At 40.8% G+C, this 16,216-nt stretch overlaps 1 protein-coding gene across 4 annotated transcripts; it reads right to left on the bottom strand.

Moving 5' to 3' along the window:
* Window positions 1-179: 179 nt before the first annotated feature.
* On the bottom strand, window positions 180-16,216 carry BIVM (basic, immunoglobulin-like variable motif containing). 4 transcript variants are annotated; one of them, XM_064440613.1, is made up of 11 exons: window positions 16,129-16,216; window positions 13,692-14,294; window positions 11,334-11,460; window positions 10,344-10,439; window positions 10,151-10,255; window positions 8,173-8,267; window positions 6,814-6,946; window positions 5,590-5,661; window positions 4,645-4,728; window positions 2,578-2,674; window positions 180-1,659 (listed from the first exon to the last, which is right to left on the bottom strand). In XM_064440613.1, exons 2-11 carry the CDS (start codon window positions 14,179-14,181, stop codon window positions 1,375-1,377), a joined length of 1,584 nt encoding a protein of 527 aa, XP_064296683.1. In that variant the 5' UTR covers window positions 14,182-14,294; window positions 16,129-16,216; the 3' UTR covers window positions 180-1,374. The 4 variants fall into 4 exon arrangements, with proteins under 4 accessions (XP_064296683.1, XP_064296682.1, XP_064296681.1 ...); XM_064440612.1 differs by lacking the exon at window positions 16,129-16,216 and adding an exon at window positions 15,630-15,735; XM_064440611.1 differs by lacking the exon at window positions 16,129-16,216 and adding an exon at window positions 15,630-15,735 and having other exon boundaries at window positions 13,692-15,022.

Below are 16,216 nucleotides of genomic sequence, written 5' to 3' on the forward strand. Positions count from 1 at the left end.
AGTTAAATATTAGAAGTCACAGAGGCCACACAGGCTTACTGAGCAAAGACATCCTACCTCAAGGCTGTCTTTGCTAAGCAAACGTCGCAATTCTGACCCTTCCTTTATCTGCTTTCCAGAAAACCTTCACTAAACGTAGGGTCATGGTTCCCAAGACAAAGGAAAAGCAAACAACAAAATAGAAAACAAATTTTATTGAATGAACAAAAGTCTAAAAGTCTCCCATTTTTGGTTAACAAAAGCAGCAACCTACAAAACCCCTGCATTCCATGACAAATCTGTTTATGTCAAAAATTAATCCTTGAGCAGGTATGAACATTTGTACGCAGAAGTTACAACTGTTGAGATGTGTTTGAGCAAACAGCTGGATACATTTCAAATCAGGAAAAAAAAAACCAAAAAGAGACTGCACATGGACACCTGAAAAAGCTTGAATTGTTTGCTGGCCGAGAGGTATATAATATCATCAGGGCTGCCAGCAGTTTTCAGCACTTGCACCCCTTTCAGACAAAATTAGAAGAGCAGCAGAAAAATGACAGAGGGTTTAAGACTGAACAAGGAAAAGAACTGCCAACAGAACAGAGCGTTCAGCTGGCTCATTTGGCTAATGGTAAATGCAGCTTTTTAATACTGAATTTCAAAAGCTTGTATTAAGCAAGTCCGTGCTCTCAAGAGGCTTCAGGATAAGAACTCAGCCGCTGTACCCACAGAGCAAAAGCAATAAGGAAGGTCCGTCCTCGAACGTTCCCTGCCACAGGCAATTCCTCTCAGTCTAACACAGGCATCCAGCTAAGGGAAAAGTAACTGAGACCTATCTGACAAGGTATGATTACCTGACTGATAGAAGTCTGCTGGGAACTAAACAGAGAATGTACATTCAATTTGTAAATTCAAGAGGGTCTTCTAACCTATGTGATTTTCTTTTGTTTTCACTGGATGTGGGCAGCCTTAATAAAATGGAGTGTTAAAAGGAAGGCAATGTTTACTTTTGCAGAATAACCCTTTTTATAAAGTCATATAATAAGTTTTCATGCTTTTGAAGACTACGTATTTTCAATGAAGTCCCTTTATTACATTGACTAACTTCAATCTGCTCTTCTGTTTTCACGGATCAGGACACAGTACAATTATTCAAAAGAAATTATTGATTTTGCTGTCATACTTTTGATTGCAAAAGTACAATAATCTGTGCTTATTGTCACTTTATACATCAGATCTAATCCGTTGCAACCACGTAATCAGATTTATTTAATAATTATGAAGCTGTATCTTATACCATGATTTCTATTCATACGGATTCTAGGATTAAAGATCCCTAATATGTCTTGATTAAAACTAACTTTAATATATCAACTCTATTATCTAAAGTTAATTTTAATCATTTCCATCATAATCGTTATAACTCTGATACCCACTGTTCCTCCTCTCACGAAGGTTCGATTTCTTCCACGTGGATTCCTGATGAAAGCCAGCACTGAAAGATCGACCCAGTCGTCCATGCTGTTTCTTAGAGATATTGTCTTCACTCTCAGATTTGGAAATGCCTTGTGTTTGGGATTGTTTATCCTGTCTAACATTTCCAAATGGAAAATTCCAAGGACCAAATCTTTGCCAGTTAAGTCTCTGAAAGGCAATGATGCAGTGAAGATTTCCTCCCACCTAATCGAAGTAAAAAGGTTCTTTGTTAAATGCACACAGGCGCATTTCTAACAAACATAGATATTTGAAATTAACACCTTGGCAGGTGACAGAATTCGTTTAAAAAGAAACAAACAAAACAAAACAAAACCCAATAAAATAGCACACAAGCAAACAAAACCCCCGCACAAAACCATATCCACAAACAAACAATTCTGCTCAATTGATTTTGATTGTTTCCTAGATCCAATTGCTGCCTTCTTTCTCATCTTTCTAAGTTATCCTTTTCATTGTTCATGGGCTAGTATAACTTATGTTCTGCTAGTCTGTTTTACTCCCCAGCCACTTTCACAGGAATTTTCTCTTCTGGTCCCCTCTCAACCTGCTGACAGAGTCTTCCGTAGGGTCTCCACGTTTGAAATCCCTTCAGCCCTATTATTTCTCACAAACTTTCAATCTGCAAATCAAAAAATACATCCCCTGCCCACAAGATATAGCCCTATCTATAGGAAAGCAAGCTACATGTATTGACAATAAGTCCGTGCAAGAGACAGACATCTGTTCTTTTGTCTGATCCTACTCAACTGTACTTCCGTTCCTGTGCACATATAGCTAGAAGGCTGTGCACCAGAAGGATCTGCCTGTAACTTGTCTGCAGAGTATTTCAATACTTGCTGCAGCCACATTTTAAGCCAGCAAGGTTAAATATTGTGACCAAATATACTGTATACGCAGATATCCTGGTTCTTCCTAGCACATGCCAGGTTTCTGCTGTATCGTATCTTGTCCTGCAAGTACATATAAATGACTCTGGTATATAACTACCCGCTTTTGTCTTCAGCAACACTTTTAGTGAAGTTATCTTACACTGCTGACGTATGAGTAAGTTTGCCAAAAATCTACCATGAATTTCCTCCCATCTTATTAAGTTTACCTTACCTTCTTTGTTTTTCGATGCTGCAAACCTCTCTCTAGGTGCCGAATATCTAGATATTCTGGATTTTGGGTATTTAGGTCAGTGACAATATCCGCCCACCTACGGAATAAGATTATTACTGCTCAGCTGACATTTCCGAAACCTCAGCACCACTAGGACTCATGTCCACACACACGCAAATAAGGATCTGCAGCTTTAAATACTCTTATCAGGGATTTAAAGATAAATGAACTATTAGAGACATCAAGCTAGACATAAAAGCATCACTTCTAATCAAAGCATTCAGTGATTATTCCTGTTCTTGGGAAACACCTTCCAAAATGAGTAAGAGCACCATGAGTCATTGGTTGCATTGCTTACCCTTACCCATTCATCAGTTTGTGAAAGGAAGAAACAAAAGCGTGGTTCAGGCAAGGAGAAATATTAGCTTTTCTTTATTTAATCCTCTCTTACTCTTTTAAATTATTTTGGTCAAACCCTCGTTTGTTTTGTTTTCGCCCACTAAATCTTTTTTTACCAGAGAGCTCTCACCATAATTCACTCCTCCATTTTATTTAATTCCCATCTGTAACGCACTATCAATTCAATCATTCCCCATTCACTCAGCTCTTCAGAGTTTCCTAGCTCCTTCTAGCCCAACTGAAAGAAATATCCCCATATCCCAAACCTCTTTAAGCCTACACATCGCCTTTTCAGTTCTGTCAATGTCTAATTATCTGCTTCTCACTAACATCACCCTCCAAGTTCAGAAAAATCCATTTCTGCCCCAACCTTTGCCCTCCTACCTTAAGCACAGAACTTTCTCCTAGCCCTCACTGGGACTGTAGCAGGAGGAAGGATGTCTCCACAATCAAAATTAGGATTACGAAGGTTTGTATCCTATATTCAGAAACCTCTTCCCGTGCCATTTGCAGCTCATATACCACAGGACAAAATTCTGTCAGTGGGCTGGATAGCGCACCATTTCTCAGCACAGCAACCACATGCACAATGCAATTTTTATTTTGTTGCACTTCATCTCATTAGTCTAAAATATATGGCTATTTACAGTTATTGACATAGTCACATCACTGACAAAACAAACAAACAAAAATAAAAGATATCTGGGTTTTAGGTACTGGGATAGATCTGACTGGCTATGAAACTGTCAGATAAGCACTTTCAAACAATTTTTCAAAATAATTAGAGAATAGAGAAGACAAAGCAAAGAAGTAGTTGTGTGGCATTTTTTTCCCCCCTACAGCTCTTTTTGAACGTATCGAGAAAAATCCATAATTAACTCGGGGGGCGGGGAGGAGGGAGGGGAAGGGGGTGGCAGAGAAGCTGTTTGCTAAAACTTATGTTTTGGCCATGGAATTAGTTTCTTGAGAAATACTATTTTTTTGCACTGCTCCCTCATTTCAGAAATTAGTATTTGGCATTATGAACTAGCCCATCAAGCAAAGCCAACAAAGCTGTTCTATTAGTTTATCACGACAAATACAACTGATTGATGAAATTTCTACATAGCACCCTCTAGCTCTCCTAGTCTGTGTGTCTAGTTTAGACACCAACTTTGTATGAGGTAGGCCTCATCAGAAACATACTGTTTTAACGCATAGATAAGCTAATAATGCAACAGAGCACAGGCTGTACCGGTGCCTGAGCTAGAAGACCTTGGTAGCAGCGTAATATCCTGTGCACGCCCCAGACATAGCCTATGTACGTCCTCAACTGCGGCATGAAGTCCTCCGAGGTTGGTACAGCCTGTACATCACAACTGGCATGACCGCAGGCAGCTGAGGCACCTTTTCGTCTCAACTAACGTCAGCCATGTCACACTCAAACAGGAGAAACAGGCTTTGGCCTTCAGCAGCCCACGCTTGTCCTGCCACATGATATAAAATTGCAGCACCAGCCTCAAGGTCAAAACATGAGGTTTCTCACTAAAGCATCTGTTTCTGTTAGAACTATAGTATATTCATTAAAAGAAAACCCTATCAAGTCACTTGGTGACCCTTAAAAGAGAAATACAATTTGTTTTGAAAGAAAACAGGCCATTTTAAATTCTTACCAAGTAACGAACGTACCTTTTACAGTGTATTGTTGGATGTTTTCTGCTCGGCTCTCCAATTAAGATCCAATATTCTACCTCTTGCTGCAAGACACGACCTCTGTTCAATAGAAGATACAATCCTAGTAAGATTTATTGTGCATACTAAAAAGAGAGATTAAAACTCTATTTTTCTTTTTAGGATTTTCTAACATTTAAAGTAATTTCCTCAACCAAACTAAAAACCAGCTCCTACACTATACATAGTGTCTGCAATTCCATACAGGGAAATATTTTGTTTCATAAGGCCTGCAAGCAAGAGGGAAGGTATTGCTTATTATTTGGGGAAAAGACAGATCTTCCTAAAAAAATAGTGTTACTCAGATGAAAGGCAGTCTAGTGTAAGATCCAAATACAAATATGTACGTAACAATGGAAATAAGAGCTGTGGAAAGCCACCTGAAGGTGGAACAAATGTCTTCCTCCCTATCTGTGATGTCCAGCAGAGTCACAAGAAAGCCCCTTCCGCTACTTTTACCCTACACCCCAGCTGACAGTTGTTACTAAGGGCTGTAGGGTAACCTGTATGAAAACAACCGGTAACTTCAATCCCTTCCTCCTAAGCATCCAACACCACGTATTAAAAAACTAAACCCTCAACTGGTACTTGTTCAAGTTTGCAAGCAACTTCCAAGGAACTCAAAGCCTGTGGTAACCTCGTCAGGGACAACTTGTGTCAGGCAGGGCAGACTGCTGAGATACAGGGGACTGTTCTGTGACTTCCTGTCTATAATTATCCCATGAAAAACCGCTTCAGTTTCAACTCTAACAAAAACTGAGATTTTTCTGCCTAGGGAATTAGACATCATACGGCCTTACTGCTTGCAATAATTTGTTTACTTATAATTCCCTGTAAAATAACAACGTAAGCCATCATTGTGCAGATGGGAAGCCAAGACACACGATAGATTCATTGACTTACCTAAAGTCACACTGGAAGTCTGTGGTTGAACTGGGAACTGAACCCAGGTCTCCCGAGTCCAAATCCAGCAACCTAAGATCATACAGGAAGTCTGTGGGTGACCTAAGAACTGCCTCCTAAGCTCAGCCTAGCAACCTATCTACCCATTTCTTTTGGAACTTAAACATTTCTTAGCTTGTTTTTAAAGAAAAGCTTTCCTTTGTAACTAGAATGCAAAAACAGGTAAACAAGAACTGCTAGGAAATCTATTGATAGCGCTTCTGGAGCCTAAATATAATTTTTCCCAGTAAGGCATTAGAAGATATGAAGAAAACAGGATACTCTTCTGGTCTGACCACCAGCCTAAAATAAGGCTGGAAAAGCTCCTTGAACTCATTACTTCATCTTACATTGTTAGAAGAGATGTTTTAAGGGAGAAAATCTAATATTGACTTTAAAATATCTCTAGTGACTAAGAATCCATTTCAACCATGGGTAAAGTATTGAAATTTTTGCTTTCATCTTTGAATCGAGTCTCATCGTATAGAAATTTTGCTCTCTGGTCATTACTAAACAATATAAATTCAAACTAGATATAAGGCATGTGAAGTTTCCACACACTGGACCATATTATTTATCAAACTGCATTTTCAATCTAGTAATTTTTTTTTGTACTCTGCTCTTCCAGTGCAGATTCTTAATAACTGATGAATTAAGCAAGCCATTAACTTTTTGGTAAATTTAAACAGACTGATGCGTTGGACTTTTGTTTGGGACTCATTTTCCAAACTCTTCTCATTCACATGGCATGTTAGTGAACACAGCCTTAATAAAAAACCTGGGTATTCTTTTGTTCATACACTAAAAGCTTTCATTAACCCCATGGTCACAGTCTCACACAGGGAACAAATTCGATTCAGATGATTACGCTTTATTACCTCCACTCAGTTGCCATTTTGAACTCTAAAAGTAGAGTTAGCATTCTCCATTCCTTGATGTGACTCTACACCTTCAGCGCAGCCAAAGGTATTCTGCTTGGTAAGCAAAGTGGAGGACTGAGGTTCACCTTACACCAGTGACCTACTCTTTCCGTTGTTTAGCACTCCCCACTACCTGTATCTGCTAATTCTGTCAGGGATTGTCTTCTTATGCTCATGTTATTCAGGGAAAGAAAATGGTATCAACTCACAATAAATTTTTCTGTACGTTTCCTCCACTAAAATAAGCATAAACACAGTATCTTACCTATACGCTTTACTAGCTTTTACTGGGGTTGCTTCAAATCCAATTGGGCAAAAATAATGGTTTTGGCAATGGTAGATGTAGGCCATTGACTCATCTTTCAGTCCACGTGTTAGCTTCGCAAGGGCCCCTGCAGCTACAAAGAAAGATCTGGTTACAGTCCAGAGTGCTTTGGATCCTGCACAACATATTCAGCAAGAAAGGTCTAGCTGATAACATAAAGTAGTTACACTGCTTTTTAAATGAGAGGGCACGACCCAACAGGCACGTACAAAATCCAGTTTTCAGACTTCTTAGTATTTCATTTCCTGCGTGGTACAAAACAATAACATCTGCCACACAGTCTGTACTAGGGAAATGCAATGTAAAGTATGCAATGTATTTAGATCTAAGTCATATTAAACATTACTAGTTCTGCAAAAAAAAAAGAACCAAAAGTGTCTCTTAACCTAGGAAATACACACTGCAACACAACGCAGTCCCACTGCCCCAAGCCAGGTGTAGCACCTATCAATGGTGCTGCTGAAACCCCTGAAAGCTTTCAAACATTTTGGTATCATGAGCTTCCCAGTCTCAGGAACACCTCCCACACTTGGGCATACAGTATTTTGTAATGGGACTGCAGCGCTCAGTTTCAGGAACAGGCTAGAAAAGGCACTGAAAGAATTCTCAAGGGGGGTTCCCACTTGAATAATCTCCCCCAGAACTTTTCAGCACAGTTTTATCCTTTTAAAGAACCTTCCGGTTAGAAGATAAATTACCCAGACTACACCAAGGCTAATAAACTGTACGGGAAAGTATAACTTTCCTTCAGGTAGCACACTTAAAAGCCAACATAAAAATGCAGCTTCATAAGCTAATTGAGAATAATCACCTAACTTTAGCTAAATCTGTCTCCAAAAGTCATGCAGAATGGATGAGTTCACTAACTTTAAAATGCATTTTTAAAGTACAGAACATTTAGAGACATTAATAACTTTGTGCTGCACATTCTAGGTTTTTGTACAACACGGATTTCTAAAATGCTGAAGTAAAAATGTGCTGCTTCCCTGGGGTATCAGACCAATCACTTCTTCCAGGACACCAACACAGAACTGGAAGTGCAGTGTCCTCCTGGATACCTTAAAATTCCAGTTCTGTGACAGGAGAATATATAGCACAGGATATATTTCATATAAATAAAAGTACAAATGAAGGTTTTAACAAAATAAGAGAAACAGTAAAATCAGAAAAATCAGGCAACTTGGAGCTATCCAGTGGCTTATCTCAAACTGGAAGTACTGCTACACAATTTGTCCTGTCAAGTACTACACATTGCAGGACTTTTTTCGGTTTATATACTGTAAGATGAATGCTACATACCAGTTTCTCCAGCTGTCTTGTTCTTCCCATGAGGTTTATACAGAACATATGAGCATCCCTTGATATGGAAGTGATCGTTTATTTGCCTAAACCATCTGAAACAATAAGCTTGAAGATTGTAGTAACTCAAAAGTTATTAAATGCAGTTGTCTTTCCTGCCACTTTTCCTCCACTTGACAGTTTAGAAAAAAGGCTTCTATGCACTACTGAGTACCTACATATCAGTATATAGATTGTAGATGACCATGGTACCCCAATACAAACAAAACTTAACATATCCTGGAGAGGTAAATAAATACCCAAAGCCTTTTCCTCCATCTTGTTTTTTTTCAGACCCAGTATAGATTCATAACAATCAAAGGGCTGGATTTGAAGCGTTGGTCCTATTATGTTCGGTCCAGTCACCTCTAACTTTCAGTTACTCAGCCTTCAGAAAGACACTCAAATTCTAAGACGCCAAGCTTCAAGTGTGATTTGTAAGCTGCACAAAGGGAATCTTCTAAGATACCAGAAGGCAGAACCCTTCAAGGGATACTTCCTGCATATCACCTTGGGCTTCTACCACATAAGCTTCACAATGCCCAGGTGTTACAGGAGTCCCATACCACAACTCCTCAGAACAGCAGTAAGTGAGCATAGGTCTGCCAAGAAGATTCTGTCTCAGATATTTACTTTTCTGCATTAGAAGATTCAAATTCACATCTCTGAAGAGAATACCTCAATCATAAAACCAAGCTGGATCATGGGTTTGGCTCTTGGCACTCCCTCCTGTTTCCCAGTCTGCCAAGTACTTAAAAATTATTTGACCAGGCAGGGGAAAAAAAAAAAAAAAAAAAAAAAAAAAAAACTAGTAAGGGTAACTTTTCTGCAGTACTTAGGGCACTCACAGGGCACAAGGAAGAAGAATTCCAAGTTTAACTTTTGGCTGTAAAGACTGTTGACATGAAGAGAAAGAACATTTATCAGCTTAGTCTATAAAGGCTGTTATACCCTGACATACTCCTAAAGACATACAAAATCTGGATCCAAGTCTCCTAAGGCAGAGAAGGAAGTTTTCATGACACTCTTCAATGATCTAGCCAGTATGCTACTATTAAAGAACATGCTGCTGCTGCATTTTCAAATCCAGCACCCACGTTCCATGCCAAACCTTATATATCACCTTCAAAAAATACTAACTAGATCAAATGCAACTCATGAAACAGGCAAGAACACTGCAAAATTTTTAAATTTCACAGAAGGGTACCACACCAAAGCCCTGTCAAGATGTTCCAGTACAGTATGCTCCTGGCCCTGTTTAATCCTAAAATTCCTTATGAGTTTAATAAAAACCAAAGATTTTTAGATCGAACTCATCAAGACCAAGAAACAGCAGAGCAGAAGTGAAACAGAAGTGAAACAAAATTTGAAAGCCCAAGTCTTCTGTGACTCCAACCCCATCTTTTCTTTTTCTTCTCCCCTCCTCCTCCTGAGCAGCTCCACTGCAGCAGAGGTGCAGCACTCACTATCTCATTTTTGCTACTTACATTAATTTTTATATTTACAGCTCCCAGCACACCAAGTGCCTTTTCAGGCTGTTTCAGTGACATTAACAAGCATTTAACATGCATTTTCAAAAAAACAAAATGAGAGCAAAGAAAAAAATTCCTAACCAGGATACTGGATTCATTAGAGTATTATACAACCATTAAACAAACTGAACCAAAAATTAAATAGAATTTCATGTTCACCTGGTCTGTGTAGCAACATTGCACTATACAAAACAGCTAGTGCAAAGAAGTCTGGAAGGTTTCTTTGGGCACTGTCCGAGTACCCAGGCATGCTTCATTATTCTAAAACTTAAGAGGACTAACTTGCATCAGCCACTTTTTTTTTTTTAAGTAAATGAACTCCTACTGTATTTTTAAAGGCTCTATATCTTACTTTTGTTATTTTTGCTACCTTAACAATTTAGCTACATCAAAAGTACCAAACATACCTCATTAAAGTTGTATTCCCAGTGAAAGGACCAAACCTAATCTCCTCAAATGGGGGCTGAAAGCCCAGTATATGCAAAGCTTCTTCTTGAGTAATAGGTGGTAAACTGAAAAAAAAAAAAAGCCTTGTTTAATAAAGTAACGAGCAATATATTTTAGACTCTATAGAGGCAAAGCGGTCTATGTGTGACTTACCTTCCAGCTCCCAGCGTACTATATAAGAAATTCCAGCAAGACACTAAAGACGAAATTCCACAGGAAGTCTTGTATTGAGGTCGACTAACACAATACCTAAAGCAAACAAAACCCCAAACACATTAGTAAGCATTCTTGATTTAGTTGCAGGAGCAACCTGAACTACTTCTGTGTGTGCCACGCCATTAAAGTACCGTGTTACATTAAATGCTTTTATTTTGCCTATACTTTAAAAAAAAATAATATCCTGAGCAAATATGTTAACCAATTTCTTTAAGTTTGTCAGCTACTACTACCTTATTTCATACAAATTGGTCAAATTTCTAACAGCTGCCCAGAAGTTCTGTACAAATGATCCTGTAGGAAAAAATGGTTCTGTACTAATAAAACGTACAGTTTGATCCAGTCTCTTCTAACACGTGAACTTGTAGTAAGCTGTATCTCTACCAATTTACTAATGAATGTCATTGCGGGTCGCAGATTCCCTAGGCTAACACGAACTTTCTGATGTCATAGATACACAGAAAGAACCAGACAGATTCAATAAATTAAGGGAATTCAGCGAACTATATTTGTATGATGTAGGTTGTATAGAACTGCGAGATTCTAATCAAGTATTTCCCAGTCAAAAGAAAAATCAGGAGTAAGACATATCGGTACTATGTTTAAGATTACTTTTTGCCTGACCATGGTAATGAACTTGCATTTTTTTTAAGCCATGAATCCCCACATAAATTTTTTCCTTATTGAAAGGCAAAAAAAACGTTTAGAAAGAAAACCATTTTTAGAATTTCAAAAGATGGGAGGGAAGCTCTCATTCTTCTTGTAGAAAGCATGAAATTTAGTTTATGTATGCTTAACATATCCCGATTTCTAGTAAATAGAAAAAGTGTGAAGATATTATTAAGAAGTTTGAAATCAGAAAACCAGCAACAGTGTTTACCAACAAACTGTATGGGGGTAATCTTATATGCAATTCATAAACACTACCATCTCCGGAGGTCCAACACTTTCCTCTCCTTCACGTCTTCAAGAGCAGAACGCTGAGGACACTCCCTGTATTGTTTGCTTTTTTTGTCTAGGGACTTTTTCTTTGTCGTTTGTTTCTTCATGTTGCCTACAAAACAGATTTCAGAAACCAATGAATGCCTAGTTTACCTTTTATATCTTTCTTCTTAAATATTTTAATAGCAGCATGCACCTCAAATAGAGACCCCGGTTGTGTCACTAAGTGCAAACTGGGTCTAAACGTTAATTGAAGGAAAAAGCTCAGATGCATAATCAAGATCGTCAACAGGTTTGTAAAGCTGCCAGTAGCTACGTAAACATCATGTTTTCCTGAATGGAATTAATGATGACCTGCTTGACTTTTTAGAGCGAGCAGTCAATCTGATTATTCTAATGCGTTAAATCAGCCATCCCAGAAACAGACTCTCAGACCAGCATGGACTTCCCATCCCCGAGCATTAAATGCACAGGGAAATCTAATGAAACACTTGTTTTTCACAGCCAAGCTCTGTAACTAGCTACACTTTCTGATTAAAACTTCCATCCAAATCCAGTGAGAGTAATACACCCTCAAGGTCTTTTCCTTTTTGTAAGCCACTGAGACAGTGGAAAATGAAAAGAGTTGGGCCACATGCTAGAGCAGGAATATTTCTGTCCTGTTTTGAAGCCATCATATCCAAATGAAGTATACCACACAGATCGTAGCAAAACTTACCATCCTATAAGATATTACCATTTGTTTCTTATTTTTAAAGACACTACACGTACACATGAAAAGGCAATGACAACTTGCTAACTGTATTTAAGTTTTGCTGAACTGGTTTCCCACTAACAGACAAAACAGGAACTTGACTAGCTAGCCAACCCATTAAGGAAAAAATCTACAGCAAGCTCTAGATAAACAGAGGGATTACAGGACAAAGAAAACCAAGTGTGTGTGAAAGTGCCTGATTCACAGTTGCAACCTGTGACTAGGCAGAGAAAGAACAGAGGAGGCAGCAAAGAAGCCAGTCTTAAAGAAATGGGCTCCCTAACACTGTATGCCTACTGCAAATGAAAATATGTACAATTTTGTAACAGTAACCAACTGCTTTCCTAAATAACTGTAAGGATTTTATTTACTTCTTGTTATAAACAAACCACATCTTTAATTTCAAAATACATCTCTGAAGTACCTTGAAACATTTCTGCAAATGACAAACCTGTACTTAACAGTTAAAAGTAATCACTGTGCAATGCACTAAGTCCTAGGAAAAAAAGAAAAAAAGAAAAAAAGAAAAAAAGAAAAAAAGAAAAAAAGAAAAAAAGAAAAAAAGAAAAAAAGAAAAAAAGAAAAAAAGAAAAAAAGAAAAAAAGAAAAAAAGAAAAAAAGAAAAAAAGAAAAAAAGAAAAAAAGAAAAAAAGAAAAAAAGAAAAAAAGAAAAAAAGAAAAAAAGAAAAAAAGAAAAAAAGAAAAAAAGAAAAAAGAAAAAAAGAAAAAAGAAAAAAAGAAAAAAGAAAAAAAGAAAAAAGAAAAAAAGAAAAAAGAAAAAAGAAAAAAGAAAAAAGAAAAAAGAAAAAAAGAAAAAAAGAAAAAAAGAAAAAAAGAAAAAAAGAAAAAAAGAAAAAAAGAAAAAAAGAAAAAAAGAAAAAAAGAAAAAAAGAAAAAAAGAAAAAAAGAAAAAAAGAAAAAAAGAAAAAAAGAAAAAAAGAAAAAAAGAAAAAAAGAAAAAAGAAAAAAAGAAAAAAAGAAAAAAAGAAAAAAAGAAAAAAAGAAAAAAAGAAAAAAAGAAAAAAAGAAAAAGAAAAAAGAAAAAAGAAAAAAGAAAAAAAGAAAAAAAGAAAAAAAGAAAAAAAGAAAAAAAGAAAAAAGAAAAAAGAAAAAAAGAAAAAAAGAAAAAAAGAAAAAAAGAAAAAAAGAAAAAAAGAAAAAAGAAAAAAAGAAAAAAGAAAAAAAGAAAAAAAGAAAAAAAGAAAAAAAGAAAAAAGAAAAAAGAAAAAAAGAAAAAAAAGAAAAAAAAAGAAGAAAAAAGAAAAAAAAAGAGAGAAAACCCACCCCAAAAACCCAAGCGAAAAAAACCCCAAACCAAAAGTCGCCACAAGCAATACTCTAAAAAGAACCCACACACAGTTAAGCAGAAGCCAGCCTTGTTTTGGAGCCACTTCCCCAGGCAGCCACACCTGACTGTCACTCCTCCTCCATCACTCCCTCCTTTCCCGCTGAGGAAATCGTTTGAAGTGATGTACAGGCTCTTCTATAGCACTGCCTCAGGAGACGCCTGTGCTGACCAGCCCCCCCCACAACCACGCTGTAAACAGGAAGCCTCTTCCTGTCACAACATCGAACCTTCACCACCTCACCTGCTTTGTTCTTCAGATTTGTGGTCACGCCATTGAACTCCGATTTGTCGATTTCCCACGCCAGTGGAAGCCTTCCAAGATCACCAGGCAAGGTTTCCAAGTTAGCATCTTCGCTGTAGATTATCTCCGAAGCACCAGTTTGAATGCCGAGTAAGCCAGGCGTGTTATTTCCAACGTTTAAGGCAGCACTGCCTGACAGGCAGGCACTAACTGAAGCACTTGGGCTTTTACAAATAGATGTTACTCTGTTTAAAAAAGCATAGTCTGAGCAGATGGTATAAAATTTCTCTCGTGTATGAGTCACGGGACATCCCCACGGATAATGCCCATCTCCCCTCGACACCAAGGGCGCGGCGGAGGCATCCGACACGCGGAATGGCTTCACGGGATCACAAAGAGAAGCTTCTTGGGTTTCTTTCCCAGGTTTGTTTTCAGCGTTTCCATTATCTCCAGAACCATTCTCCTTTTCATCTTCTGAAATGTTAGGCATTGAATGATACTGCAAGAGTATTGTACAGCTAAGAATATTTTTTCTTTATGTTTCAATTACAACAGAGTTTTCATCGTTGCCTCCATCGCCTCTGCAAGGTATCGCCGGAGTACCTGAAAGAAAATGAGAAGTTAGTGCAGGTGTCTCAACCAACACAAAGTCTACACAAAGCTTATCTTTGAACTCATATCCAAGAAAAGCTGAAACACCCTTTAAGACACACCACAACGTACACTGTGTCCTCTCCCACGCATCTCCAGAATTCTACAAACAGCACTTGTTATTACTTGTGAGGTGGCAACAGCATACACCATAGCAATACCATGATGAAGACATCATGAGTAACTGCAATTGTAAACCGGCGCATGAATAAAAAAAATCAGATTAAAAAAAATGAAAAGCTTCTGCACTTCCGTGTTTGCGGTGGATCGTTTTTATTCCGTACAGTCACGATACCTGGCATATGTGGAGTATAAAAGAATTTATACAAGTTAATAAATCACAGAAAGAGCAATTTAAGGCTGAAGAATCCTGCACGCTTTTGCTGCAAGTGAAGGTCAGACTTACAGAAAACTACAGTAACTATTAGCTCTGTTGACTGCAGATTCACAACACTACCCTCAACCCGTTTCACTGCTTTCCCCCTATGGCTGTTAACCTTCCCTTTTATTTTTATGTGCTTCCTCTTCTTCAGGAGCGAGAAAGAGAAGTGTCAGATTTCACTTAGCGTAGCTAAGAACTGCCAAACACAATTTTCACAAGGCCGGCTTGCTTTTAATCATCTTTTTTTTAAAAGCGAGTTGACGGTCCGTGCTGTGCGTCACCTCAGCAGCTCGCACGCCTGCGGCGGGAAGACACGCGGCAGATGGGAAACCTGCCACGCAGGAGGCGGGACTTCCACCCGCGAGCAGGCTCCCGCGCCGCCGGCTTCTGGTCCCCGCGCCGACCCGCCAGTGCGCGAGCGCTCCCCCGCCAGAGGCGGGTCTCGCAGCCCAGCGCAAGGAGGGCTCCGCTGGGAGCATTACACGGAAATACCAAAGCGCGTGCCCGCGCTCCGCGGCCGCCGGCGGCGAGCGCACCCGAGCGGCGCCCAACCCCGGTTCTGCCGCCCAGCCCCGGCACAGACCGCTCTCACCACGCCGGGGCGGGAGAGTCACCCACGGGGGGCCCCGCGGCGTGGGAGAAACCCTGCCTCGGCGCCGGGAGGGGGGCGGGGGAGGGCCTCGGCGCCGCCAATGGTTGCCCCGGCGCGGCTCCGCGGCCCCGCCCCCCGCCCTGCCGTCAGCCGGTTACAGAGTGAGCAGCCCAGCGCTGCGGGGAGGGGCGGTGGGGCCCGACAGGAGGGTGGGCCCGATCCCCTCCTCAGCGCCCGACGGGGCAGCGGAGGGAAGGGGAAAGGCAGCAGCCCGGCGGCACAGCCCGCGCTCCCCACGCTCGCGGCCTGTTACCTGCGCGGCGCCCGGCTGCGTCGCCTCCCCCGGCCGCGGCGGAGCGGGGACGCGAGCGCGCCGGAAACAGACACGGCGCGCGGCGGGGGAGGGTGCCGCGCGGCGGGCTCACCTGCGCCCCCACCGCCCCCCGCCTCTTCAGCGCCGTCGCCGCCGGCACCAACTGCCGCAGCCGGCCGGGGGAGGGGGCGCGGGGCAGCCCGGCAGTGACGGCCGCGCTCCCCCCGCGGGTCATCGCGGTGTCTCAGGGAAACGGGCTGCGCATCTCCCGGCTGGGCCGCGACCGCGCCTTGGCGCAGTGAGAGCCACCTCTGGGGCCGTGTGTGTGTGTGTGTCCCACCGGCCCCCCCATACGCGCCCTCGTGGTCTCGTCCGCTGCTGCCCCGCGGGCGGGCGGGGGAGGAAGGGGCAGCACGGGGACAGGGATGGGCACCGGGCCGTGCCGCGGGAGCAGCCGCGCTCCCCGCTGGCCTGACGGGGACAGGTGCAGGGTTCTCACCCGTTGGCCGAGGTGCGGCTCCGGATGCCGCAAGGGAGCCCGGGGGAGGCCGGCCGGGCGCTGGCGGGGGGTGCTGCCCGGGCGGGAG

This window comes from Phalacrocorax carbo, chromosome 1, assembly GCF_963921805.1.
Source record: "Phalacrocorax carbo chromosome 1, bPhaCar2.1, whole genome shotgun sequence".
In the NCBI taxonomy this organism is placed as follows: Eukaryota; Metazoa; Chordata; class Aves; order Suliformes; family Phalacrocoracidae; genus Phalacrocorax; species Phalacrocorax carbo.